The following is a 25,983-nucleotide window of genomic DNA, read 5'->3' on the forward strand; positions in this document are numbered from 1 at the left end:
GGTTTTGAGTCTTGTCCAAATTTATGGGTCTGATCGGACCATTTTATTGTCCGAGTGGATGTTGCTCTCAGACATACACACACAACTGCACTTACGTCCGAAGCAGAGCCGGGAAAAATGTTGAAAGTGATTCAGGTTGCAAATTTACTTCAATATCAGGGGAACAAATGGAAACTTCCTACGTCTCTTACATTAGTGGCACAAATGCGGCCGGGAAGAGTTCACTCGCGAAATCACAAGATAAACCTTCAGTTGTTAGTACACGGGTGGAGTCTGCGTCACAGTCCCGTCGGCGTCGGGTGCTATGCATAGTGTGGAACTGTCGAGAGCTGGGAGTTCCTTGACGGTCCTTCATCATCTTTGTGAGTTAATAAAGACTCACAACCCCTCAATATTCTTCCTTTGTGAGACCAAATGCAGATTGAAAAGGGTGGAGATGATTAAACATCTGACAAACATGCGTGGAATCCATGTTGAACCGAGAGGAAAAAGCTGCGAGCTCGGCCATTTAGATTTGAGGCTTATTGTATTCGGGGCAGAGGAATGCGAAGGTTTGGTGCCGAGGCTTAGAAGAATGAATCGGATATGAGGGCGTCGGAAGAAAAAGAACCAGATGACTACCCCTTGTTGTTTTTTATCAAAATCATGGGAGTACCCTGGTTTGTGAAGTATCTCGTTGTGTTCTTTGTATTATGACATATCATGTTTTACTCATCCTTGATTTAAATTTTACTCATATTGTGTTAATTCCGATAATTAAATCTCTTGAGTTGGTTTTGCACTTTAGACCGATTAATTTGTGCAACGTTATATACAAAATAGCTTATAGACTTAAAGAGTGCTTATGTTAATTTATTTCGCGTTCCTAGTCGCTTTTGTCAGCGGGCATTTCATAACTGGTAATGTTTTGGTCACTTGGAAGGTTAACATTTCTTGAAAAATAAAAGGGATCGATTACCTTGAAACTTTATACGAGTGAGGCATGCGTTATGACTGGATCGTAATTTCTTGATGTACTTTAGGCTGTTGAGCTTTCTAGAGAAAATTATATCACCCATAGTGCTTTGTGTTTCTACTATAACATTTTCATTCATTCCTAAAGGTGAACAGTTTGAATTCCAGCAGTCTCAGCGTGGTCTTTGTCAAGGAGACCTAATTTCGCCGTATCTTTTCATCATATGTGCAAAAATGTTTAGCATGTTAATCCAATTGGCTGAAAGCCGAGGCGAGAGGGTGGTGGCGGCTAGGAATGCATAGAGGATGTCTCATTTGTTTTTTGCATAATGATTCCCTAATCTTTGGCTAGGCCAGAACCAAAGCAACGCAATCCATGAAGGAGATTTTAGGGAGTATCGAGATGGTGTCGAGACGAATGATTAACCTACATAAGCCTGAGATTGTATTCAATACAAATACTCCATTGAGTGGGAGGATCGGCTACCTCAAATACTGAATGTTAGGATTTTGGATAAGTTTGATAAGTATGTGGGCTTGTCGGCAATAGTGGGGCGCACAGAGACGGAGATTCTTGGTGGAATTCGAAAGAGAATTTGGAATAAGGTATTGGGATGGAAAGAAAAGCTTGTCTCGCAGGCAGGTAAGGAGATGCTTACTAAGTCGGTTCTCCAGGCTATCCCTTCATACCAATGAGTTGCTTCCACCTGCCGGATACGCTCATTAAAGACAGTCGTAGCAGAATTTTGGTGGAGCAGTCCCACTCAGGAATTTGAAGCATTTCATCTTAGCAGTTCAGGTAAAACAGGGCTGGCGCTTGCTGATTAGACCGGATAGCTTGTCGAGTCATGTGCTAAAGGCCGAATACTTGCTAAATTCGGATTTATTCGGGGCAAAAATTAGATCCAATCTGACGTTTTCATGTCTGCGAAGTCCCTCCTAGAAGCAGGCTGTAGATGGCATGTGGGAGATAACAAAGTAATTCAAATTTGGGAGGATAAATGGCTGCCCTGCTTATATGATTGACATTCCTTCTTTAGACCAAATTTGCTTGGTAATGATGCTAAAATCAGCGAGCTCTTCCACTTATAGCACAACATCACTGTGAGGTTAAGCTCATCTGGCACTTCTCCAAAAATTGGCAGTTCGCAGTGCTGCTTCAGGACAATCAGGCTCAGCCCAGGATAGATTCCTGACAATTTCTTTGGCATAACCACGAAGAACCTAATAAAGGGGAACTGGCTATTAGCAGAAGCTGTCTGCTATGCAATTTTAAAGATGAGGATGACCATCACATAAGACTCGAATGTGCCTTGTCTATACAGGCTTGGGCACTTATTTATGTTTCTTGGAGGTTTGTGTCGGAATGGTGAAATGCAGCGGAGAAATGGCTTGGGGGCTTAAGGGAGAAGCTAGATACATAGTTTGTAATACAGACCAATTTCAGCTGTGTAGTATTTTTGCTTGGGCTTTGTGGACTATAACCGAGACAAGAAGGTGATGGGAAGTGCTAGGCAGTCACCCATGAACGTTGCCAACTTTCTTTTATTCAAAAGTGCCTCATAATCCCTGTATTCTTCTACTTGTTCGATGGGGAGACGAGAGGACTGGTATTATTGTACGAAATGCATTGGGAGATGCATTCGCAATGTGCACTAGGCAGAGCAAGCTGAGGCGTTGGTGGCTAGAGCTGCAGCAGAAATGGGTCAGAGGTTTGCCGGGTTTGCACTGGATATTGAAGCTGATTGCTGGAACATCATCCGTAGCATCAACAGACGAGATTATGACCTCTCACCTGTTGGCCCAATCCTCAGGGATTTCCGTCTTCTTTAACAATCAGGCGATAATGCAGGCTCTCGTTCCTACGTAGATCAGGGAATTGGATTATTCATACTATAGCTACGAATGCTATGATGAATTCGGAAGGTGTACTCCCTCGATACATTTCAGAAGCCTTGTCGGTTTATGCTACTGAACTTTACTAGATTACAAGAAATAAAATCTTAGTCTAATTTTTTGGAAGTAATTGATCATGATACTAGTTGAGAACAAGAAGTGATAATGATATACCAACAAGACGAGGTTGACTCCAACGTCTTGAGTTGGTCCTAGTTTTTCAATCCAAATTGCGTATCAACTATTTAAGGTGGCTCACTAAAGCACAGTCGAGTAAGAGAAGTCCTAAAAACATTACTTTTATGTGGTGTGTTCCTATTGATTTTCTCAATTTTTGAAGAATATAATCTTGTCCTTAGTAGGTATCATGGAATTTTAGGTGTTTTCTATGAATGAAATGAAGATTGGAAGAAAACAAAACATTTTGTTGATAAAAAGTAAAAAAAAAAGAGGGTTGGAGCAAATGTCGGGAATTAATGAATCACCGCAAACTTAACTCATGCCCAAGGATTATCTTAAGCTGTGGTCGGTCTCAAATTTTGAATTGTGATAAATTTCTTTAAAATCCATCATAAAAGGCCTCGTAAAATGCAACATAAATATAAAAGACTAAAAACTCTATATTAAACAGAATTTATCGAAAAATAAACTCTTTATCCCAACATGAAGTTTTGAAAGACTACAAACTTAAACATTGATTGCATCGTATATCCATAAACTTGACCCAGTGTCCAACACATTCAGTTCTTTCGATACTGCAAGCAACTAATATCTTAGCAAAATTGACTAAAACCAACTTATATGCCATCTATATATGCATATACAGTCTTCGGACAATAGCTTTCAAGACTTCCCATTATCATCCTAGTTTGTCAAATTAGAACCAACGGTCTGAAAAAATGAACATTTGTGGCACGGAATGATAAGTAAAATATTGAAGTTTATTATGTGAATGGGAAATTGATGGAGGAGGAGCACTATATATTACTTCCAAAACATTTGCTTTGGCTACACCTTTTGTGGCAAAAAGCAACTCAATGTTAAAGAAGAAGAAAAGCAGAAAGGCTAAAAAGTGCTTTTACATATATGCAGGGAAGAAGTCGTGAATATTTTAAAGCAATCCAAGTCCTCACTGACTCACAACTCAAACAAAAAGAAGAACAAGAAAGGAAACTTTATGCATTGGAGTGTATATATGTATATAGTAGTCAATTATTAGGTTGGGGTTTTCTCCTTTTCCTTTTTTGTATATGGAGGAAAAAAAATTAGGTCAAGACTAAGCATTTCTAGAGAGTTCTCAAAAACACTACTTCCTGCTTTTTAGGTTACATTCTCTATAGATATTCTTATTTACAATCTTGTAATTTTTACATCAGTTTGGTATGTATACGTGTGTGGTTGTGGTTGAATCATCCACTGTTTTATTTTTTTGGAATTGGAGTAAATATTCTTGAATTTCTTTTCGAAATTTGGATTGAGATGAACCTGTTATGATTATTCCAACTAAAAGATCGATGTGGGGATTAAAATACAACATATTCTTAGAGTGAAAAAAAGTGAGTTGTTTGAGACATGCACAGAGCATGGCTAAATGACCTAAGAAATATACGAGCTCCGAAAGAGAGGACGATGTCTATAAAAATCTCTTAAGAGGGTAATGTCTTTAGGAACTCCCAAGAGAGGACAAACGTTGGCAAGAAAATTACTATAAAGATATCTTTAAGAGGCAAGATTTTCTTCAAGTTAAGAGCTCTTCCGTGTAAGTTACAAGGATGCCCTTATGAGATAAGATTCTTTATGATGAGCTCGTAAAAGCAGTCAATAACAAATTTTAAGGAATATTTTTTTTTTTCCGAGATTTGTTACAAGGGGTATTTGAAGAAAAGCCTTTAAATACTTAAGCTAGAAAAAATACAAAAAAAGAAAAGACAACCCTAAGTAAAATCATCACGCATCAGTTTACCATTGAGTTTCACGAATAATACAACATCAAAAGTGTAATCAACACAAAATATTTTATTTGCCAAAATTCGTTAAGATATAGCCAACTTGATCATTGAAAACTCGTTAATACACCAATAAGACAAATCCAAGCTTTACTAAATTAATTTATGGCCGATCACCATCACATTATAGTAAGCTACTAGTAATGCAAAGATGGACTCTATCTGATCAGGGTCATCTCATACTAGATTCATATACAACGACGAGCTTTACATTTTAAGTAAGAGTCGAACTCGTAATATTCAAATAAAAAAGTAAAATATTCACCGACAAATCACTACATTGGTAGAATATATGATCTTATTTAAGAAAAAAGATTTAAAAATACAAGTGTAAATAAAGTTTTATGATTTTAACTTAATTAGAAGGGCCAATACTTTGTGAAGAAAGAAATTGATATTCAATGTGTTATTAATTCTCAAAACTCATTTAGGTGTCCTACTTCAACAAATTACATCCCTTCATAGTCACCATCGAATCACATCATTGACATAGTGGGATCCATATTTCTTTCGGTCATGCAAGACCAAGTAAAAAAAGGTATCCTATAAAGATATGAAAAATCAAATTAGAAGTAAACGTCTTCACAGTTCCACGATAAATTAATGGCAATCAAAATAAAATTAAAAATGCAGAACATATTTGAAATGAATAGATAATTCGGTGTGCGTTTTTCATTTTTCTGAAAGCTCAATATTCAATTTGAAAGAATTTCGAACCAAATCACAAAAAAATTGACAACTATCGGAACTAAATCAATTGGGTTTGATATTTAGGATACCATTTTAACATAGACAAAAATTGGATTCGATTTTAGGAAATGAAGAGCCGTGTCCGAATACCAATTGGTAATTAAATAGAAATGACAAAGTTGGATTACAAATTTCAAGAATGTAATTGTGACTTCATTTACAGAGGGAGTGGAATGAACATCAAGCTCTAGTGCAGTGCCTTACTTTTTACAATGCTGACTAACAAAACTGAATTCAATCCCTTTGAAATTTGAACTAATTCACCAACTTTTACTGCTCCATGGGAACCGAATCCCTGCTCCTATTTCTCCTCAACACGTACCTACGGAAAACCGAACCACCCGTACCCGTACCCGTACCCGTACCCGAAAGACTCCCGCTCCTTGTGACTGGAGGAGCCCCATAGGAAGAGCCCGAACGAACCCTTCTGAATATAGAACTCAAGTTACCGAAAAACCTACGTACGCCACCACCTCTCCGCCGCCTGATCCAAGGCCCCCACTCAATTCCCCTTGATACGCCGCCGTTTAAACTCAAACTTCCATCCAATTCCGAGTAAACCGCCGGCATCTCACCATCCCCTCCACCAACAAACCTCCCAACTGCAAAACCACCGCCGGGCAACCTCCATATCGTTAGCCCCACCGCCTCGGGGCGACCCGGAGTTCCATCTGGTTCATCGCTCGGCAGCTCGTGCCGACAGACCGGGCACGAGTTGTGGAGATTCAGCCACGGGAAAATGCAATCGGAATGATATATGTGCTTGCAGGGCATTTCGCGAGCTTCGGATCCCAGGGTAAAGGCGTCCGTGCACACGGCGCAGTGCGCGTCCGAGTCCACGTGGCTGGGCAGGATTTCCACTGTCGGTAACGAGGCGACGGCTTGTTTGCTGGCCGGCGGATTTTCGGGCCGGGCCCAGAGGCTGAACCCGATCTGTGAGAGGCGGTCGAGCATCAGTTCAAATCCAGACCCCAGTAAGGCTTCCGACATGGTAGAAGGCAGCGGACGGAGTCCCAACCCGGATCCGTCATCGTAGTACAGCTCGTAGCTCCTCTGGCCGGCGCCGGCGGCAGGTTGGGGCTCCGACTCCGGCGGGCTGCGGAGGACTATAAGAGGGTTGAACGAAGAACCATTACCACTAGGCGGCGAGACAAAACGCCGGGGTGGCTCCGGGGAGAAATCTGTGGGGTCGACGACCTGTATGAACCCGCCGTGGCAGTGTGGACAGAGGATGGCGTCGTGGGCGGGGGCGACGGTGACGATTCTGGTGCACTGGTAACACCAATAGGAAGGCGGGGAAAGAGGTGAAGGCATGGGAGTTGACTGAATGAGATCCATGGAAGAAGAAAATGGTAAGGGGAGGAACAATTGATCGGGGTTTGAGGGTGGGCAAATAGAAATGGGTGTGGGTATGTTTATATATTTTTATACGTATGTGAATTGTGATTGTGAAGTGTGTGAGCTGTGAAGACAGAGAGAAAAAACGATGAATCAGAAAATTTCACACGTTATGTCCAAATATGAGAATATTATATTATACTAAACAAATTGTCATAAATTATGACGCGTTCTGATGGGAGTGTTAACGGCTGGGGGCCATGTTGCCCAGTTAACGACGCGTTGCCTTTTATATATATGTTTTCTTTTATAAATTATAATTGGAGGAAATCAGTCAAACTAAGTTTTTTCTTTTTTTTTTTTAAAGTTTTGTTGTATTTTCCGTTTTATTTAATATACACATGATGCGTGAATAATTTATTTTTCTTAAATAAAATAAATAAAGTGAGTCTTATTTACTTTGTGCGATAGAATTAATATGTAATAGTCATTTTATTTTATATTTTTTTTCCATAAAATATCAAGAAAAAAAACAGTAATTTTCCACAAAAAATTTGAGGACAAACCATAGCTGCGGAAAATAAACATGAGCTTATGGGCTTTGGGAGATACGTAATACTATTTCATAGTGATGGTTACCATCAACTTTTTATTCATTATAAAATCGAATTTGAATATATTGTCTTAGATTGATTTTAAAAGTAAAGGAGCCATTAAATGGAATTAGGATGGATAACCCGGCTTAGTAACGAGGCCATAGTGTATTTATAAATGAACCCAACATATAGTAAAGTTCAAAGTAAAAACTTCGCTCTAGAACATTAGGTGGTGGCTTTGAATTGAAGTTGAGGGCAATCTTCTCCAAGGTCATTATATTTGCATATTGGGTTGAATAAAGTTGGACTGTGTCTCTAATCCATCCTTCTCAAGCTTTTACTTTTTTTTTTTTTTTCTTTTTTTATGAAAGTTGGATTGATTAGTATTGGCTCAGAACAAAATCAAGAAATGATTGAATAATGTATCTTGCTTTTAAAGGTGGGATTGGGAATCTAACATAATATCTTATGATGTTTCGAAAGCAAAATATCCATTGTGCCCATGGATGAAAATAGAAATTATAGTCCAAGTTGAGACTTCAAGAGAGAGCAGAGGGTTGCTGGGAAGGTGCGTTTCCTTCCCACAACATGTGAACCATCTCGACAAGCTTGGAGAAGAGGCCAAATCCATCTACGCCTAGCTCCAAGCAATTGATGGAGTCGCTAGAGGTACGAGATTCAAGAATCAAGATCTTGATGGTAAAATGAATCTGTCTCGAAGATCATAAGATGGAGGAAACCGACAATTGACTCATTGTGATTGCAATAATTCATCTGATTGAAAAGTTGTATTTGATTTTTGGGTCTTTACTTGACTTGTTGTTCTGACTTATTATTTGTGAAATTGTTGAAAAAAATACCTTTGTATATAGTTATGACTAACATCTATACATTTGTTGAATTTATACCATTTCACGTGAACCATATATTTAAAAATTATCAGATGGTCATCACAATCTACACATACTCAGATTCAAATACGACCATAATCAAATCAGTATGATCCAAATATAAAAGATATGGATATTGACCTATTTAATTATAATGAGAAAAGTCAGGTAGATTATAAATTTTAAAAAAGGACTTTTGATTTAAAAATGAAATAATGTGAAATGGAACATAGATATTGCTAATAAAGTATGCAATAAGTACATAAATTTAAATCTTGAAATTGACCAGTGATCACATAATTAGAGATGTTGGTTGGAACTCATATCAATTTGACACCTTTGGCAGTGGAATCAATATACTCATAGTCTCATACTATTCCATATCTATCAAAACAACGTATTTATATTTGTTATTTATATGCTGCAAAATATAATATTACATATAAGTTTGAGAAACCGACTACATATATTTCTTTCCTTTGTCTGGAAAATTATTTCTTACTAAAAACGTGCAGGAGAAGAAAGAAATAACGCCGTTAAATGTGGAGCGGTCAGAATGTTAAATCTACATATATATATATATATATACATACAATTGCAAGTTGGAAGTTGATTTTCATTAAACAAAGTAATGAGGTGCAGTCAATCGCGCGGTTGTTTGAAACGCCGGCTGGGGGCAAATCGCGTTTATTTCATTTCCTGGAAAATAATCGCCCAACTGGATTCTTAATGCCAAGAGTTAGGATGCGCAGCGAATCGAATTGAGCTAGCTTATAAATTAGATTAATCACAGGTTAGTTAACCTTAAGTTTGATTGGGATTAGGCTGGTCTTGATAAATTTTAAATATTAATATATGGGACCCACCTAACTCAATGGTCCATGATCGCTTGATCCAAGCTACTGAGTGGATTCAATTGGGCCAATTATTTTTAATAATGCATGACATATAGTTTTGTATTTTATTCTTCTAAGTTAATTATATTAGTAGGTTTTTGAATTTTTTGAAACTCTAAAACTTAAACCTTTATTGTTTTATTCCTAAATTTTTAGTATATGAATTTATTAATACTTTTTGTTTATGTTTCTTCAAAATTTATTTTAAGTCTTTTTTGGCTTTCTAAGTTTATTATTATAAAGCTTATAAGTCAAATTATTATTTAAGTTATGTAGGTTTACTACACATTTTTCTAGTTACAATTTTTTGTTTGATTTATTTTATTATTTATAAAATAATTATAAATTTAAGTAATTATTCAAAAGATACCTTAATTTTATAAAAAGTAATTGGGTCTGATCCTGGCATGGTCTGGGTCTCAATCAAGCTGGTTTATGGGCGGGGCCTGAATTTAAAGAGGGTTAAGTCTGTGTAATCGGCAGTGTTTTTAAATTGGACCAATCAGTTGATTTATTCACAATAATTTAAAAATTGATTCAGATCTCGGTCCAATTTTTATTAAAAGAATGAAAATAGGGGAATTGGTGAGATTTAAAATAAATAAATGATTCTTCTAACCGGATTCACAACAGAAGATTTAAAAAAAATAAAAAAGTTGAATTTTACAAAATTCATCTTAATGTTTGTTAATTCATAGCTTTAATTTGAAAAGCTAATTACTTTTATTCAATAATTTATTCAATTCGATTTTGGGTCAAATTTTTAGAATTTGAATAATGGTCTCTCTACAATATATATATATATATATATATCAATTTGTCGTGAAAAAAAGTCTTTAAGTAAATCATTAATATAATATTAATGAGTTGGACATGAATTCAAGAATATGATGCAATGAAAGAAAAGAGAAAAGAAGGATATGATGTTATGTTATGACCATATTATAAATGTTCAAGAAAAATTCTTACCTACTTTCAGACCAAGATAAAGATGAAATATGGTACTAAAAAAATAAAATAGAAGACGAAATAATACATAATTATCAATATTTGATAGTTTTCTTTACAGGTGTCAATATCTAATATTGAACATTAGTATCTGTAAATATTTTAGAGATATATTGGGAAAATATTTGCATTTAATTTAGGAACAAATACACTTTTCATCTCTTAACTCTTTCGAAATATAAAAGATTAAAAAACTCTTGATGATAATATTAATCTAAATTTGAGATGAAAATACCGTTATCATTGATCTCATTAAAACATCTCTATTAAAATCATTTTCCTTCGAAATTATTATAAATTTTTTATTAAAATAAATCTTATTCGAAATATACATTTTTTATAATTAATATAGAAACTTATAGAATGTCCTTTAATTTCAGGTTGGAAGAATTTTCCAGAGGCAAAAGTTGCCATGTGCAGAGGATGCAAGCTGCCAAAGAAAAATGCATTTCTTTTTTTTTAAAAAAAAATCTGTAGTTATATCATTAAATTAATATCTCAATAAATTGAACAATAATTAATTTAATTAATATATCGATATAATTAAAAATAATGAAATAAATTATAATAAATTTAGAAATAATTATTCACGCTTCTGATGAAATTTAAACCTATAACTTTTTATTAACAAAAACTCAATATTAACTACTAATTTAAAATACAATTTTTATAATTTTAAAATACAAAAACACTGTAATTTCAAAGTGCGAAGTGCGAACTAAAAATTTCATTGGCAACAATGCATCATGGTTTAAAGTGGGAAGGGGCGGCTATTGATTGTTGAACTCCAAAGTCAAGTAGTCAAGTCAATTAACCCACAAAAAATGGCTCACTTCCTTGACTTTGCATTCTCGAAGTAGATATCATCTGCTTCTCCTTTCCAAGCATAGAATTTTGTTCTCATATCTCTTGTTTATGGATCATCATTCTGGTGCTATTAGCCAAGATTTGCCATGGCTGCTGCTCATGTTGCTGCTGCCAGTGACGGCCATCTTTCCCATGGTTTACTGTCAGCAAACTGAAATTGATTGCTTGAGATCAATAAAGGAGTCTCTGGAAGATCCCCTCGACAAACTGTCGGCATGGGAATTCAATGTCATTTCAGGCAAGCACGATGTGTATTTATGCCATTTTCCGGGGATTGAGTGCTGGGGCGGGAACAAGATCATGAGCATCACGCTCAGCGGCATGGGCCTTAGGGGTGAATTTCCCCGCGGCATCGCCAACTGTTCTTCTTTAACCACCCTGGACCTTTCGAATAATCACCTTTATGGACCCATCCCTTCAGATATAGGCAGATTGGTCAGCTTCTTAACTTACTTAAATCTTTCCAACAACACATTTTCAGGTGAAATTCCTCCTGGGATCGCGGATTGTTCATACCTCAATGTTTTGCAGCTCAACAGCAACCTTCTCACAGGCGTTATTCCTGCAGTACTAGGGGGTCTCAAACGTCTGGTTTCTTTCACAGTTGCTAATAATCTTTTGTCCGGCCCTTTGCCCGAGTTCCCGTATTTGTTTCCTCCTGAAAGCTATGCAAATAATGCAGGACTTTGTGGTGAACCTTTGGACCCTTGTACAGCACATGATTCTCACAAAACTCTATTTATGAGTGGATTCGTCGTCGGCTGGCCAGTCCTTTTTGCGCTGTTTTTGGTTATTGGATTGTTTACGTCTTTCGAGAAGCTTGTGATCAAATTCATAAGGAGAAAAGGGATGAAATCTCCAAGACTTGAATCCAATCCTTCAAGCAAGAGAACGGAGAGTACTATGGTAACATAACTTTCATTTAATTTATGAGATTCCAGGCTGTATCGTTCTTTTACTGATATACGTGTAATATGTCCACAGATATCAATGCTGGAGAAATTTGCCACTAGAATGAGTGTTCTTGAACTCTGCAAAGCAACTGACGGCTTCAGCCAGAACAACGTCATTGCAATTGATGAAGTGGGAACAACATACAAGGCAATGCTCTCAAATGGTTGGTGCCTGGCAATCAAGAGGCTCATCTCCGCGCCTCATATCGGGCAAGAATTCCAGACAGAAATTCTCACGCTCGGCAGATTGAGACATAAGAATTTGGTGCCCCTGGTGGGCTTTTGCTATGAGTTGAATGAAAGATTTCTAGTTTACAAATTCATGCCCAATGGGAGTCTCCACGATTGCTTTTTCTCGGCTCCAGGCGAAGCCAAGATTATGGAATGGCCTGTGAGGGTCAGGATTGCAGTTGGAATAGCAAAGGGATTAGCATGGCTGCATCAGAACAGAGTTGTTCATCGTGGGATAAGTTCGAAATGTATCCTATTGGATGAAAATTTCAATCCCAGAATATCAGATTTTGGAAAGGCGATGATTCTGGAAGACACTTGTTTGAGTAGGGAACCACTGAGTAGAGAACTTCCAGGATTAGGTTCTTACAAGAGGGATGTTCACTGCTTTGGGATGGTGCTTTTTGAGTTGATCATGGCTATAAAATATAGTGAGATTTTTAGCTCTTCAGATGTTAACGTTCATATGTCCGAACACATATCTCATTTGTTAAGTGAGCCACAGCTTCTCGGAATTTCTGTTCAGTGTATGGTAGAACAAGGATTTTATGACCAGATCTCTCATTACTTAAGGATTGCAGGCAAATGTTTAGACTATGATCAAGGTAACCGGCCAGACATGCAGGAAGTGTACCAAATGCTAAGTGGTATAAGCAGATGTGGGTCTATGGATGCCTCTGATACCTCAATGGAATAAGATAGAATTTGCTAAGATAAAATAAGAGTTAAGAGCTGCTGACCGCCTGACCGAGATCCTAATTGTTAATCTTGGTGTCACCAACAGAAAATTATATTTGCAAAGTTGGTAAATTAGGAAAAACTAGAGGTTTGGAAACTTTGAACTCTGTTATTCTTCCTCCATAAATTTTCTGCAGTGTACTTCTTAGTTTCAGCAGTATATTTTCCACAGTATGTTTCTTTCCTTCTTCTTTGGTTTCTGCTTTTTCATTGATGTTGAGAAAAGAGTTTTGCATAAATAACCGAAAGCCTAGCAGATCACCCGCAGTCAGTTATTTCATCGATATGTCTAGGCAGGTGCAACTTGAACTCTAAATGACTCTGCCATCTCTCCAGACTTTCGAAAGGGGAGAGAGAGAGTTCAGAGAGAGAGAGAGAGAGAGAGAGAGAGAGAGAGGAATTCCATTACTAACTGCATTAAATGGATAAGGAAAATGACAAGATCAACGTTTGCAATATGTTAGTGCAGAAGTTGCTCAAACAGGATTTCTTTTTCACAAGAATTTGCTCGCATATCACGTCATTGCCTCCATCATCATTCGTGCTTATTTGCCAGGGAATGATTATTAGGGATATGGTCAAAATGTGCAGATATTATTAGTTAACTAATGCATCAAAGGGAACTACATAGCAGGTTGTATATGTATATATATGTAGCATATCGTGATTACTACATTTCTCCTTGTCGAATTCCCCAAATCACCCAAAAACCATATATTCTAATATCATTTTCCTTTCTTTAACGAATTTTCTTGATGTTGTGTCCATGGCCACCACACTGCCTATTATATTTCTATTGACATTTTTTCCAAAGAGCTTTCATATGAACAGCTAATACTTAATCGGCCAGTCAGCCATAATTTATTGTTCGGGTTGTGTAGTACAATCTTGTAAAAGTCAAATCTGTACTGCAAAAACATATGATGCAAATATAACTAGTTCTGGTACATATCAGCTTGTATATATCTCAAATTTCTAGTACATATCAACTAACACAGAACCAAGTTCCAATCTATAGCTAGTTTTCATGGCTTCACTCAAGTCAACTTTCTTGATCACATTCCTTGTTTTTCTCCTCCAGTTTTCTGAGATCAGGAGCCATGGAGGCAACGATGATGGCGACACACCAGCTACCAGTACCGGGAGTCCACGCTCGAAAGGGCTGATTTTGGTGAAAATTTGGTGTCTGTTGATCATGTTTTTTAGCACATTTGCCGGGGGAGTTTCCCCATATTTCTACAGATGGAATGAGAGTTTTCTTCTGTTGGGCACTCAGTTCGCCGGCGGTGTGTTCTTGGGAACAGCTCTCATGCATTTCTTGAGTGATTCAACCTCCACGTTCGGCGACCTTACCACCAAAAGTTATCCCTTTTCATTCATGTTGGCATCGGCGGGTTATCTTCTGACTATGTTGGCAGACAGTGTGATTGCGTATGTTTTGGGAAGCCATGACAAGGAGGCTAGAGTGGACGTGGAAGTGGAGAGTGGCGCCGGCAAAGAGGCTGCCCCAAACCCATTTCTTGCGAAGACTACTTCAGTTGGTGACACCTTGCTTCTCATACTTGCTTTGTGCTTCCACTCAGTTTTCGAGGGCATTGCTGTTGGAGTAGCAGGTAAGCTTCTTATGCATAGAGAAGTTGATATTTGATTGACAACCAAGAAACTTACACGTAATCCGTCCCTAGCTTGAATGTGATTGTTTATATTTTGATGTCGCATCGTTGATGCACTGCAAACTAGAGCATAAAAGAAATAGATTCTTGTCATATGCCCAAAATAATCCAAGAATGAGCATATGTTCCGAATTAGCTAGGTGAGTGGACTATGTTGCATTGACATATAGCAAGAATGCTTGTTTTACTGCAGTTTTCAATTCTCATATATATATATATGTGCTGATAGATTAATTACATCAATTAACTTAAGGAATTAAACCCTCATTTGGGAGATGTCCATTTATTTTTTCAGATACAAAAGCCGATGCATGGAGAAATATGTGGACGATTTCGCTTCACAAGATATTCGCAGCTGTTGCAATGGGTATTGCACTTCTAAAGTTGATACCTAAGAGGCCATTTCTGGCAACTTTGGCTTACTCATTTGCCTTTGCTATTTCAAGCCCCGTCGGAGTAGGCATAGGCATTGCTCTTGATGCCACGACTCAAGGCCGTCGGGCTGATTGGACTTACGCTATCTCAATGGGACTCGCTTGTGGAGTTTTCGTCTATGTAGCTATCAATCATTTAATAGCTAAAGGCTTTAGACCACAGAACAAATGTCACTTCGACACTCCATTTTTCAAATTCTTTGCTGTGCTCTTTGGTGTGGGAGTAATAGCAGTTGTTATGATATGGGACTAAGTCTTTTTCTGCTTAACTAATGCTGTGGAACCATTCCAAAATTGAGTCTGTTAAACAAATTATACAATTTTCTTCCCTATTTGATCTGGAATCTACATTTGTATATGACCTTTATCCACTCTCTTAAGTAGATTGTGAAGAAATTAAGTTCTTGTGCACTGAATTATTTAAGTATAAATGAAGATGTTTCTTACTAACTGAGAAGACTTATTTCATGCTTGGTGATTCAATACTCACTCGTCTCTAGTGCTTCATGTAGATGATATTGTTAGAAAGGAGTTTCAGTAATAAAGGGAAGAATGCAATTTTAGTCTTTAGTCCCATAAGTTCGAGGTTGACAATTTTGGTCCTATTTAAATAAAAATTTGTAATTTGATCTTGTAACTTTAAAAATTATGACAATTTTAGTCTTTTTCAATTTGGCTGGAAAATTCCACATCATCAGCCATGTCAACACCTAAATTGGGGCTTTCGACGAATTCGATGACATGACAGTCGAACATGATTTTTTTTGTTTTTTATGGCAAAAAGAAAATTACAGATTAAAAAACACTTGCCACATCAGCAAGTGGAAAAACTTTTATAATAGTATAATACAACGTATATGACAATGTAGTATAGATATAGTTATAGATAGAAGGAAAAAATGCATGCTTTATGTAATGTTAATTATAATGTACTATAGTGGATGGTCTACCATTGCTTTGAGTACTCTACACATAGCTAATTGTAGAAGCAAAAATGAGAACAAACAAATGTGATGGATAAATATCAAGTGCTTAGTGTCTGCCACAAGATCCATAGTTGGTGCAACTGCAAACTCACCCTAATTAAAAATTGACTGATACTTAGTATGTGACGATGCATAATATCAACTTCCGACCTTAAAATACTAATTTAATTCCCATTTTGTGTTCTACTCAAGATCGTAAAAGTCTTTATTCACAGTATAACTGGAACCATATAGAATACTATCATTCTTGTCTTCCTTAAAAGAAAGGTAGATCAGAGGTCAGTTTCAATGCCCTCAATCTCAAGCCACTGCTCCTACACTAAAATGATCACACCATGGTTATGGGGTTGGCTTTGAAATTAAAAAGATTGATGATTTTGCTGTTAGCGCCTTATTCAGGAAGATTTACGGTTGAAAGCATGGGTGTCCAGCCTGATATGCTATGCTGTAAGATGTTTTTAGAGAATTAGACGTTTTTAAAAGTTTATAAAGTTCAATCAGACACCCTCTAACTAGGTTGCACAATCATCAACTTTCTCCCAAACTAGAATATTATCGTCTAATCAAAGTCGAAACAGTCCCAGAAGCAGCCCAAGAGAATGGAGTTTGATCCTGCAAGAAATGTAAAAATATGGCATTTTAGTTGCATATGTCTAATGTGTGTAAAAGGAAAGAACTAGAGATTAGTGCTAGAGAAAAGGTCCAATCAAATGATAGTTTCTTGTTATAATTGGTTGGCGACATGGCATAGGCTAATTAAAGTTAAGGTTGACAGTTGGACAGACAGTTGGTATAGTATCACAGTTTCTTTGTCTATAATCTTACAACATAGGATCTGGTATATAAGGATGTCCAATCCTCACTGCATTCCACAGCTATCTCTTCACAGAAACAAGTAAAACCAGCTTTGTCCCACATTCAGAACTGATGGGCTCATCTACTCTTCCATCAGCCATATTTTTGGTTTTGTTTCTCGCTGTCTTTTTGTTTTTCGGCACTGGTACAGCTCAGCAATCAGGCACGACGCGGCACTACAAGTTCAATGTAACTATTTTGCTCCCTATAACTAGTTGTCCATGCATTCCTAGTTTAAATGATGCATCGCTGAGTTGTGATCGCGTTTGCATGATGTGTTTTGCAGATACAGCTGCATAACGTCACCAGATTATGCAAGACAAAAAGCATTATTACGGTGAACGGAAAGTTTCCTGGTCCTCGTATTGTTGCTAGGGAGGGTGATCGTGTTGTGATCAAGGTGGTTAACAATGTGTCCAACAATGTTAGCATCCACTGGTAATTACTCGTTGCATATATGCAGGAATTCTATTGCTAACTCTTTGCATGTATACTTAATCGATGCTTACATGAAAGAATTTGTTGGCATTACCGAATCAGGCATGGTATTAGGCAGCTGCAGAGCGGGTGGGCGGACGGACCAGCATACGTGACTCAGTGCCCAATTCAAAGTGGGCAGAGCTATGTGTATAACTTCACCATTATAGGCCAGAGAGGAACTCTGTTTTGGCATGCTCATATCTCCTGGTTGAGAGCCACTCTTTATGGACCGATTGTGATCCTCCCAAAGAAAAATGCTTCGTACCCCTTCCCCAAACCCCACAAAGAAGTCCCAGTCATCTTCGGTTAAGTATCAAATAATTCCTGTTTCCTAATGAAATGAAGAGTTCGGTTTAGTCTCTGGAACAAGCTTAATGTGATCATTAACATGCATGATGAAATATTACAGGAGAGTGGTGGAATGCTGATACAGAGGCAGTTATCAGCCAGGCTCTTCAGACGGGAGGCGGACCAAACGTCTCCGATGCATACACCATCAATGGATTGCCTGGTCCATTGTACAATTGTTCTGCTAATGGTAATTTTTATGCTAGTTCTTGAAATATGGAAAAGACTAGTACTCCACTATTTGGATCCAACTTATTGTAGTTCTGTTGTTGCAGAAACCTTCAAGCTGAAGGTGAAGCCTGGAAAGACTTATCTTCTTCGGTTAATCAATGCTGCGCTCAATGATGAGCTCTTTTTCAGTATTTCCAACCACACGCTCACCGTTGTTGAAGCCGATGCCATTTACATAAAGCCATTCGAGACAGATATTCTCGTCATTGCACCTGGACAAACCACCAATGTCTTGCTCAGGACAAAGCCTAATCCCACAAACAGCACATTCTTGATGGCGGCCCGGCCTTACTTCACTGGCCAAGGCACCTTTGATAATACCACTGTTGCTGGTATTCTTGAATACAAACTCCCTTCTCAAAAGGCCCTCGACGCTCCAATTAACAGTCTCCAAATCCCAACCCTTCCACCGATTAATGCAACTTCTTTTGTCGCAAACTTCAGCAGCAAATTTCGAAGTCTAGCAAACGCTCGATTTCCTGCAAACGTGCCACAAACCGTGGACAAGAAGTTCTTCTTTACCGTAGGTCTTGGCAGCAGCCCCTGTCCGAAAAACCAAACCTGTCAAGGGCCTAACGGCACAAAATTTGCTGCATCTGTCAACAACATCTCCTTCACAAACCCCACAACAGCACTTCTCCAGGCCTACTTTTCCAGACGTTCCAACGGCGTTTACAACACTGATTTCCCAAGCTTTCCTCTTATGCCATTTAACTACACGGGCACCCCACCGAACAACACCGGTGTTGCCAACGGCACAAAACTGGTTGTGCTTCCATTCAACTCCACCGTGGAAGTGGTGTTGCAGGACACCAGCATCCTAGGGGCGGAGAGCCACCCTCTCCATCTCCATGGCTACAACTTTTTTGTCGTCGGCCAAGGATTCGGGAACTTTGATCCTCAAAAGGACCCTCCAAACTTCAACCTCGTCGATCCTGTGGAAAGAAACACTATCGGCGTGCCGTCGGGAGGGTGGGCTGCCATCCGTTTCCGGGCTGATAATCCAGGTTCGTGCTTTTCATATAGAAATTCTACTCCTATGCTTCTCCTGCAATAGTCTTAAAGTTAAATGTTACTCCTAAATTTCCGTTTCCTCCATCAAGAACTGCTGCATTGAGAATAATACAATATATCTTGAATATATAAACAGGTGTTTGGTTCATGCACTGTCATTTTGAAGTCCACCTGAGCTGGGGTTTGAAAATGGCATGGATAGTGTTGGATGGGAAGCTGCCTAACCAAAAGCTGCCTCCTCCACCTTCTGATCTTCCCAAATGTTGATGCTGATTTCCTACTGGTCTTTTAGCCGCTCCAGTTCTTTGCATGCATAAATTATACAAACAGAAGTTCTTTCTTTCTTTCTTTTTTTTTTTTTGGTTCTTTACCCCTTCTTGTTTTTGCCTTTTCGGCTTGTTTTCGGACGTGGTGAGTGTGGGGGAGACGAAAAAAGACTGAAACCGGAATTGTATTGGATTTTTGCCTTTACATCTGTTACAACGAAATGAGAAATAAAGATGTCGTGAGAAGATTTTCCTTCCGCTATATCTCTTCTTGGATATTAGTTTCATTCGTTTATATAATCAACTTAAAGTAATACAATAAAAATGACATGTATTAGAATAAAAATTATATGGCCCTAGTGGATTGGCTCATTAACTTGAACCATAGGTCCAGTCTAAGATCAAGTGATCCAGGACCATTGGTATAAACTGATCCTAAATATTGTGACCTCGGACCAGCCCAATCCGATCGGGCATGGGCTTGACTGGTCCACTTTTCTTATTAGGCCAATTTAGTCTTGGGCCAGACTAGTCGAGTCCGACCCACTTTGTATTTTGAATCCTAATAAAATTCGATTATGTGTCGAAATATATAAGAGGTGTGAGACTCTTGGTCTCGTAAAAAGTTGATATGGTAATTTAGTCAATTAAATTATTAATTCTTGTGGATTGCGGACTTCTTTTTGTCATACAATTTCAAGATCCCAAATTTTAAGCTGCACGTGAAAAAATTCAACGGGTTCAAAAATTTTCATCAAAAGACATCATATAAATCTAACGATTAATTTATCAAATCAATTTTTAAGAGACAAAAACTGCAACTCCTATGTATACCAGATAAAATTCGGAATTAAGCCTATAATGTTAAAGAGAAATTCATGACAGTTATATCTTTTACATCATCCAACTAATTCTTTAAAATTTTGTGAGTATCTTAATGCTTTTATTTTCTATCATCTAATAATATCTCGATACACAACAATCATCCAATATTATTGCAACTTTGAACCATGAAATCGGAAGGATCGAAAAGTCATTCGGCATTGAAATTGGATCACTTGAATGATTTTGATGATGCTTGGATTGATTTACAAGGAAATGGAAAATATACATCTACTTGTTCAGCTTGGTACTTATGCTCCAAATTGGTAAACACCTGAGGCCGAGCCCTCTATAAAGGATTACTTTCTCGTACACAAACTGAACGGTAGATTACATCACATGTCCTTGGATTCTTTAACTTCTTTAATGTCAACCAATTTATGCAGCCTAAGTAACATTGGTATCAATTTTATTTTTTTTAAACGATCATTTTATTTAAATATGTGAAATGTTTATTTTATAATTGAATGATAATAAAATTTAAATTCAGAATCTCTTATTTGAATTATCTCTAACAAATGATTATCTCATCTAAAAGATTTGATTGTTAGATAGGTTTATTAAATATTCGTTCTAACAATCACTTAGAAAAATAGTGAGTCAAAAGCAACCATGAAAGTTTTAATTAGTAAAAAAAATAGTCTCTTGAATGAAAAAAAAAAGGGTAAAATATATATAGCTGGTGGTGGTTGTTTTTTTAACTATGTGCAATGTCTATTTTGTCCATAATTACTAATATAAAGCATAAATACTAAATTACCTTTCTGATTTGTGATCAAATAGTTAAGTTATATATATATACAAGGATAATTTTGTACTTATAATAAAATTAAGGATGGAATTGGTGTTCAAAAATTACAAATACCCTTCTCAAATAGAAAATAATTATGTAGCCTCTATATGGTGAGATGAACATTACTATTTTACTCTTCTTGAAATTTTTTTAAACAATACAAAAAATTAGGATGGGTAAAATAACTATTCCATGGGGAGTATTAGTTCATAAATTTTTTATTTGTAATGTAAAAGAGTATTTTGGTCAGTTCCACTTAATTAAAAATTATATGGAATCTAATGGAAGCTAACATAATGGGTTTGTCATTAGATTAACATTAAAATTAATGGGGTATTTGTAATTTCTAAAATAATAATAAATTATTTATAATTATATTAAATTTTAAAAAAGCAGCTGTAATTTACTCAAAAATTAATCAGGCCAAAATAAATAAGGAGACAACGAACTTTTTTGGTTCAAGTTTTTATTTTTGGCCCATTTATCATTTCACAGTGGTAAGATGCTTTTAAAAAAACAAAAAAAATGCAATGGGGTAGAGATTGAAGATAACCTGAGTTTGAACCAATACATCTAAAGAGGAGAGTGACGTCAAATTTATCTAATGTGTTGATGGCACAAGGATTCGTAAGATGATATTAACCCTAACAATGGTGAATTTATCAACCCAACAATTAACGTTTTAAACAGATTTTATTGAATGTGGAAAAAACCTGATGAATATGGGTTCATGTTTCATGATTTGAGTCCATGGGGAAACATATACAATGCCATCAAAGTAATTAATATTTTTCGAAAGATCTGACATTAGAAGTGGGTATATTTTTTCAATTTTCCGAAAACATCTTTTTGGTACTTGTACAGATTCCCATTGTTTCTGTAATACAGCTACTGTACATGAACTCTATCTCAGCACACACACATCATTACCAACAAGAGTCCAGCTGTAAGCAAATGCATTTGAATTCGATACGCACAATGTAGAAAGAAATAGAGGGCCCGTTTGGATTTGGATTTGGATTTGGATTTGGATTGTTCTATCTGCACTCAATTTTATACTATATCTTACATTTTTAATCTCATAATATAGAAATAATGTAGCTAGCTAGTTACACTCACTCATCAGGATCTGAATTACTTCCGCTGTTTTCTCTCTCGATCTCTCTGGGGATGGCACCAAAACTTGTTTACAGTTACAAATCCACCTCGTGCTCACCCATCCAGAATACAGCATCAATAACAACAATTAACAAATTAAGCAGCAGCAGCAGCAATCGACAGACAGACAGACATACTTGTGATCATCAAGAGTCGCCGTTCTTCTTCCAGCTGACCAGCATCGTGATGCACCTCTTCACAATGTAGAACTTGGCTTTCTGTTCCTTGGCCAGGCTGCTGCACTTGCGCGTGAACTCCGAGCACCTCTGCGATGAACTCCTCGACAGAGACGACTTGGTCGATGCGCTCTTCTGTGAAGCGCTCCTCGACAGGTTGAAAGGATTCTTGAGTGACTTTGTGGTCGAGCCCCTCTGGGAAACGCTCCTCGGCAGTGACGAGGACTTGCCTGACGAGGAATTATGCCAATGGCTGTTCTTATCATCCTTGGACGTTATCTTCCACTTCTCGTCCATATAGTGCTCCATTGCACCACCTAGCAACCAACAAGGGTGTTCTTTTCTTGTTTTCTTGTATGTGTATTTGTGTGCGTGTTAGAGAGAGAGAGAGAGAGAGAGAGAGGGAGGTGTAAGCATGAGAGATGGAGTGGTGATGGTGGGACAATTTATAGTAGGTTGAGGGAGAGTGGTGCAAATTGCCAGTGTTGACGACTGTTGCTGTTGCAGCATCACATGTGGATGATTGAGTAAAATCGTCAGACCTTGCGCCTTACTTTATAATTTGCAGGCAAATTCTATGCTGGATCTGGTTTTTTTATAGGACCCAACAACGATTTTGATGCTGCCTACAATGTCTATTTATTTTTATTTTTTTCTTATAAATTGATAAGTATATAAATTCCATTCATAAATTCACATTACCATAAATTCGTATCCAATGTAATAAAAGCTCGTTAAAATAAATTACTAATATTCAGTAAGATAAATACACACACATCTTGTGGGATTCAAAAATTAAAGCCCGGCGTGAACTTATTCATAGGATAAATACAATATATATATATATATTTACATATGTAAGTATTTATATACTGTTTACAAATACGACTTCATGGGCCTCTCCCTCACAAGTTCAAATCAAACGTAACTTATTTCCTTCACAAATTCAAATCAAACTTTCTCTGAAATGCAAGTTATAAATGTACCTGTTGTTATAATATACCCCCTCCAAAAAGGAAACAGAAAAAGCACAAGTTTTCCTTTGCCTCATCTCAAGCATGTTTGAATTTTCAACTTTTATGAGAGGAAATACTAAATATAACATTTTCATCCTGTACATGTATGTACGAGTCTTCGATTTTTTTTGTCGTGTAAAAAGTTGATTTGACAATTGAATCCATCAATTTAATAATTTTGTAGATTAGGGATTTTTTTTCCGTTGGAATTTTCAAAACTCGTGCGGATTTTTTCATGTGCTTGATAGATGAGAGAATAAAAAATGAGAATTTTGAAAATTCTAGAAAAAAAAAAGTGATTAGTCCGTGAAAATTGATAAATTGGTGAAGTAAATTGCTAAATTAGCTTGTCACAGGATTGAAATTGGCACACCCGTGCATATATGTGACGAAAATTAAAATTAAACATGGTTTCTTCAATTCCTATCGATATATTTGAATTTGGATTTTAGATTTTATGAATCTTAGTGACCAAGTATTGAAAGAAATGAGAGCTCTTTGTTCACTTCAAAAGCTTATAATAAGTTGATATTTGAATTGGGTTATTCAAAATTACGAATTTCAAATTCCTAAAACCAAATTGTTTGGATAATTTTGACTTCAAATCTTTAAACTTTGATTAATATTAAACTATATTTTGATGAACATTGATAAATCTCGAAAAAATTTTCCATATGTGATGCGGCTCGCGACTCAATCAGTGTATCGTTGCGCGAGGTATTATTCCTTTTGACCTTATATGGGTTTCATGATTTTATCTTAAAAAGGCGTCGCGCTGAGAAGAGAAGGTTTTTGAAGTTTCAAACTTTTCATTTGCAACTAATGAGGGATGTTTTGTCGTTTAAAATATTATTCTTTTATATTTTTTAATTAAATTCAAATTCATTAATTCAAATATGTACAGTCAGTTATATAAACGGCTAATATATTTGAACATAGTAAAGTCAGAGAAGTGAGAATGATTTGAATTAGAGTGGAATGATGTTGAAATTCGATTTCATTTGAGCAGCAGTAGGTCGGTGCGCATTAAACTATTGTACCTTCACTGTCTTCTATCATTTCATGATTCCTCACATTTTTATTTTCATTTTTATTTTTTAAATTTCAGTTCTCCTTTTAATTATTATTCTTACCCTTCTCCCATAGTTCCAGATTGGGTCAAAACCACCTCTCATTTTTAACAATTTAAAACTGTACCGTTTTGATTCTAAATCTCTCTAGTGTAGAATATACTCATAAAAGGGCTGTGGAATATGCAACCCACATCACTTATAAAAATATTGAAATTTCCCCCCCCCCCCCCCTTTTTAATTTCCCCCCCCCCCCCCCATTTTAATGACTACTCATTTAAAATACTGTTAGGTAAAAATAATCATATCTTAAATTTTATACGCAATTATGTATATTAAAATATTTTTTTTTTATAAATTGATGGCAAGAGATTCAAACCCTCGATGTCTTATCTGATCTACCTCCAATACCATAATAAATGACTACCTCATCTGAAAATTTCAATTATTAGACAGAGTCTTAACAATTTCTATAGACCTAAAAATTATAATAAAATAAATCAATAAAAAAGTTTAAATTTTAATCTTAATTATTCAGTATTTATCATGATCTTAACTATTTTTTATTTTTAATCATGATAATCAATCCCGACAAAACTCGAGCAAAAAATGGATTTCCACTAGCATTAATGAGTTATGTCCACACTTTCACTTTTGCCGAAGCATTTAAACTCAAATTGTTAGTGAAATGAGCGACGTTATGTATGAGTTTAAATATTGAAAGCACACATACAAAGATTATGGGCTTTTTGTACATATTATAAGTAAAAGGGTAAGAGAGAGAGAGGTGCACATGGGAGTGTTGGGCGCCTGCGTTACTGAATTTGTACTTATATTAATAATCGTATTTGGTTTATTTCAAACTCAAAAATCAAACAATCATAGAGTAATGTGTTTAGTCGGAACAACACCACGTGATCCACTTCTATTCACTGTACAAAAATAATAGCCCCACTGTTTTTTTATTTTTCTTTTTTTCCCCAAAACTCCATCTCCAATTATTAATCTCATATTTTTAATGTTAAAAATGTTTTTCTTTAATTGATTTTAGCATAGAAACGAAAGTGTATTTGAAAATATCTAACGAAAATGTGAAATAACAAAAATTGGTCGGAGCTGCTTATATTTTTTGAAGTAAATCAATTTAATTTAAGCAATGTCATATAATTTTTTTTAATTATAAGTGTTTATTTTCGACATTTACAAATGGATCAAGGGACTGAATTTTCCCACGTCCCCATTGTAGTTTGGGATGGTGAATGATTAGGGCTAAAATAAATGTGAATTGCAGTGATTGGGAATCATCTCAAGTGTAAGTTTTGCAGAATTGAGAATATTTGACCAGTCAAGGGGAAGGGAGTGAGGAGTGAGGGCAGCACCAAAAATTTCAAACTCATAATGTTTGGGAGTATCAATAAAGAGCATGTGATCTTAGTGGCTTCGTACAATCATTAATTACTTTAATTAATTGCTCCTTC

The 25,983-nt window shown here is 36.5% G+C and overlaps 5 protein-coding genes across 10 annotated transcripts; 3 read left to right on the forward strand and 2 right to left on the reverse strand.

Moving 5' to 3' along the window:
* On the reverse strand, nt 5,688-7,069 carry LOC105170428 (E3 ubiquitin-protein ligase RDUF2). Its single transcript, XM_011091188.2, has one exon. The coding sequence runs from the start codon at nt 6,942-6,944 to the stop codon at nt 5,877-5,879; it is 1,068 nt and encodes a 355-aa protein (XP_011089490.1). The 5' UTR covers nt 6,945-7,069; the 3' UTR covers nt 5,688-5,876.
* LOC105170840 (probably inactive leucine-rich repeat receptor-like protein kinase At5g48380) lies at nt 11,122-14,346 on the forward strand. Of its 6 annotated transcripts, none has more exons than XM_020696847.1 (5): nt 11,122-11,636; nt 11,733-11,787; nt 11,884-12,107; nt 12,186-14,067; nt 14,205-14,346. In XM_020696847.1, the coding sequence occupies exons 1-4, from the start codon at nt 11,250-11,252 to the stop codon at nt 13,080-13,082; spliced, it is 1,563 nt and encodes a 520-aa protein (XP_020552506.1). In that variant the 5' UTR covers nt 11,122-11,249; the 3' UTR covers nt 13,083-14,067; nt 14,205-14,346. The 6 variants fall into 6 exon arrangements, with proteins under 6 accessions (XP_020552506.1, XP_020552508.1, XP_020552505.1 ...); XM_020696849.1 differs by having other exon boundaries at nt 11,122-11,439; nt 11,683-11,787; XM_020696846.1 differs by having other exon boundaries at nt 11,123-11,787.
* On the forward strand, nt 14,089-15,586 carry LOC105170429 (zinc transporter 2). The gene is made up of 2 exons (XM_011091189.2): nt 14,089-14,736; nt 15,092-15,586. The coding sequence occupies exons 1-2, from the start codon at nt 14,151-14,153 to the stop codon at nt 15,481-15,483; spliced, it is 978 nt and encodes a 325-aa protein (XP_011089491.1). The 5' UTR covers nt 14,089-14,150; the 3' UTR covers nt 15,484-15,586.
* LOC105170430 (laccase-17) lies at nt 17,079-19,672 on the forward strand. Its single transcript, XM_011091190.2, has 6 exons — nt 17,079-17,260; nt 17,358-17,509; nt 17,612-17,856; nt 17,961-18,089; nt 18,175-19,137; nt 19,281-19,672. The coding sequence occupies exons 1-6, from the start codon at nt 17,144-17,146 to the stop codon at nt 19,409-19,411; spliced, it is 1,737 nt and encodes a 578-aa protein (XP_011089492.1). The 5' UTR covers nt 17,079-17,143; the 3' UTR covers nt 19,412-19,672.
* On the reverse strand, nt 22,390-22,728 carry LOC105170841. The gene has a single exon (XM_011091764.1). The coding sequence runs from the start codon at nt 22,726-22,728 to the stop codon at nt 22,390-22,392; it is 339 nt and encodes a 112-aa protein (XP_011090066.1).

The sequence above is a fragment of the Sesamum indicum genome, linkage group LG9 (genome assembly GCF_000512975.1).
Source record: "Sesamum indicum cultivar Zhongzhi No. 13 linkage group LG9, S_indicum_v1.0, whole genome shotgun sequence".
In the NCBI taxonomy this organism is placed as follows: Eukaryota; Viridiplantae; Streptophyta; class Magnoliopsida; order Lamiales; family Pedaliaceae; genus Sesamum; species Sesamum indicum.

Coding starts and splice junctions, on each gene's coding strand:
- LOC105170429 (XM_011091189.2), top strand. CDS start 14,151: ATGGCTTCACTCAAGTCAACTTTCTTGATCACATTCCTTGTTTTTCTC. Junction 14,737..15,091: donor CATTGCTGTTGGAGTAGCAG/GTAAGCTTCTTA, acceptor TTATTTTTTCAG/ATACAAAAGCCGATGCATGG.
- LOC105170841 (XM_011091764.1), bottom strand. CDS start 22,728: ATGGAGCACTATATGGACGAGAAGTGGAAGATAACGTCCAAGGATGAT.
- LOC105170430 (XM_011091190.2), top strand. CDS start 17,144: ATGGGCTCATCTACTCTTCCATCAGCCATATTTTTGGTTTTGTTTCTC. Junction 17,261..17,357: donor CGCGGCACTACAAGTTCAAT/GTAACTATTTTG, acceptor TGTGTTTTGCAG/ATACAGCTGCATAACGTCAC. Junction 19,138..19,280: donor TTTCCGGGCTGATAATCCAG/GTTCGTGCTTTT, acceptor ATATATAAACAG/GTGTTTGGTTCATGCACTGT.
- LOC105170428 (XM_011091188.2), bottom strand. CDS start 6,944: ATGGATCTCATTCAGTCAACTCCCATGCCTTCACCTCTTTCCCCGCCT.
- LOC105170840 (XM_020696845.1), top strand. CDS start 11,250: ATGGATCATCATTCTGGTGCTATTAGCCAAGATTTGCCATGGCTGCTG. Junction 12,108..12,185: donor AGAGAACGGAGAGTACTATG/GTAACATAACTT, acceptor ATATGTCCACAG/ATATCAATGCTGGAGAAATT.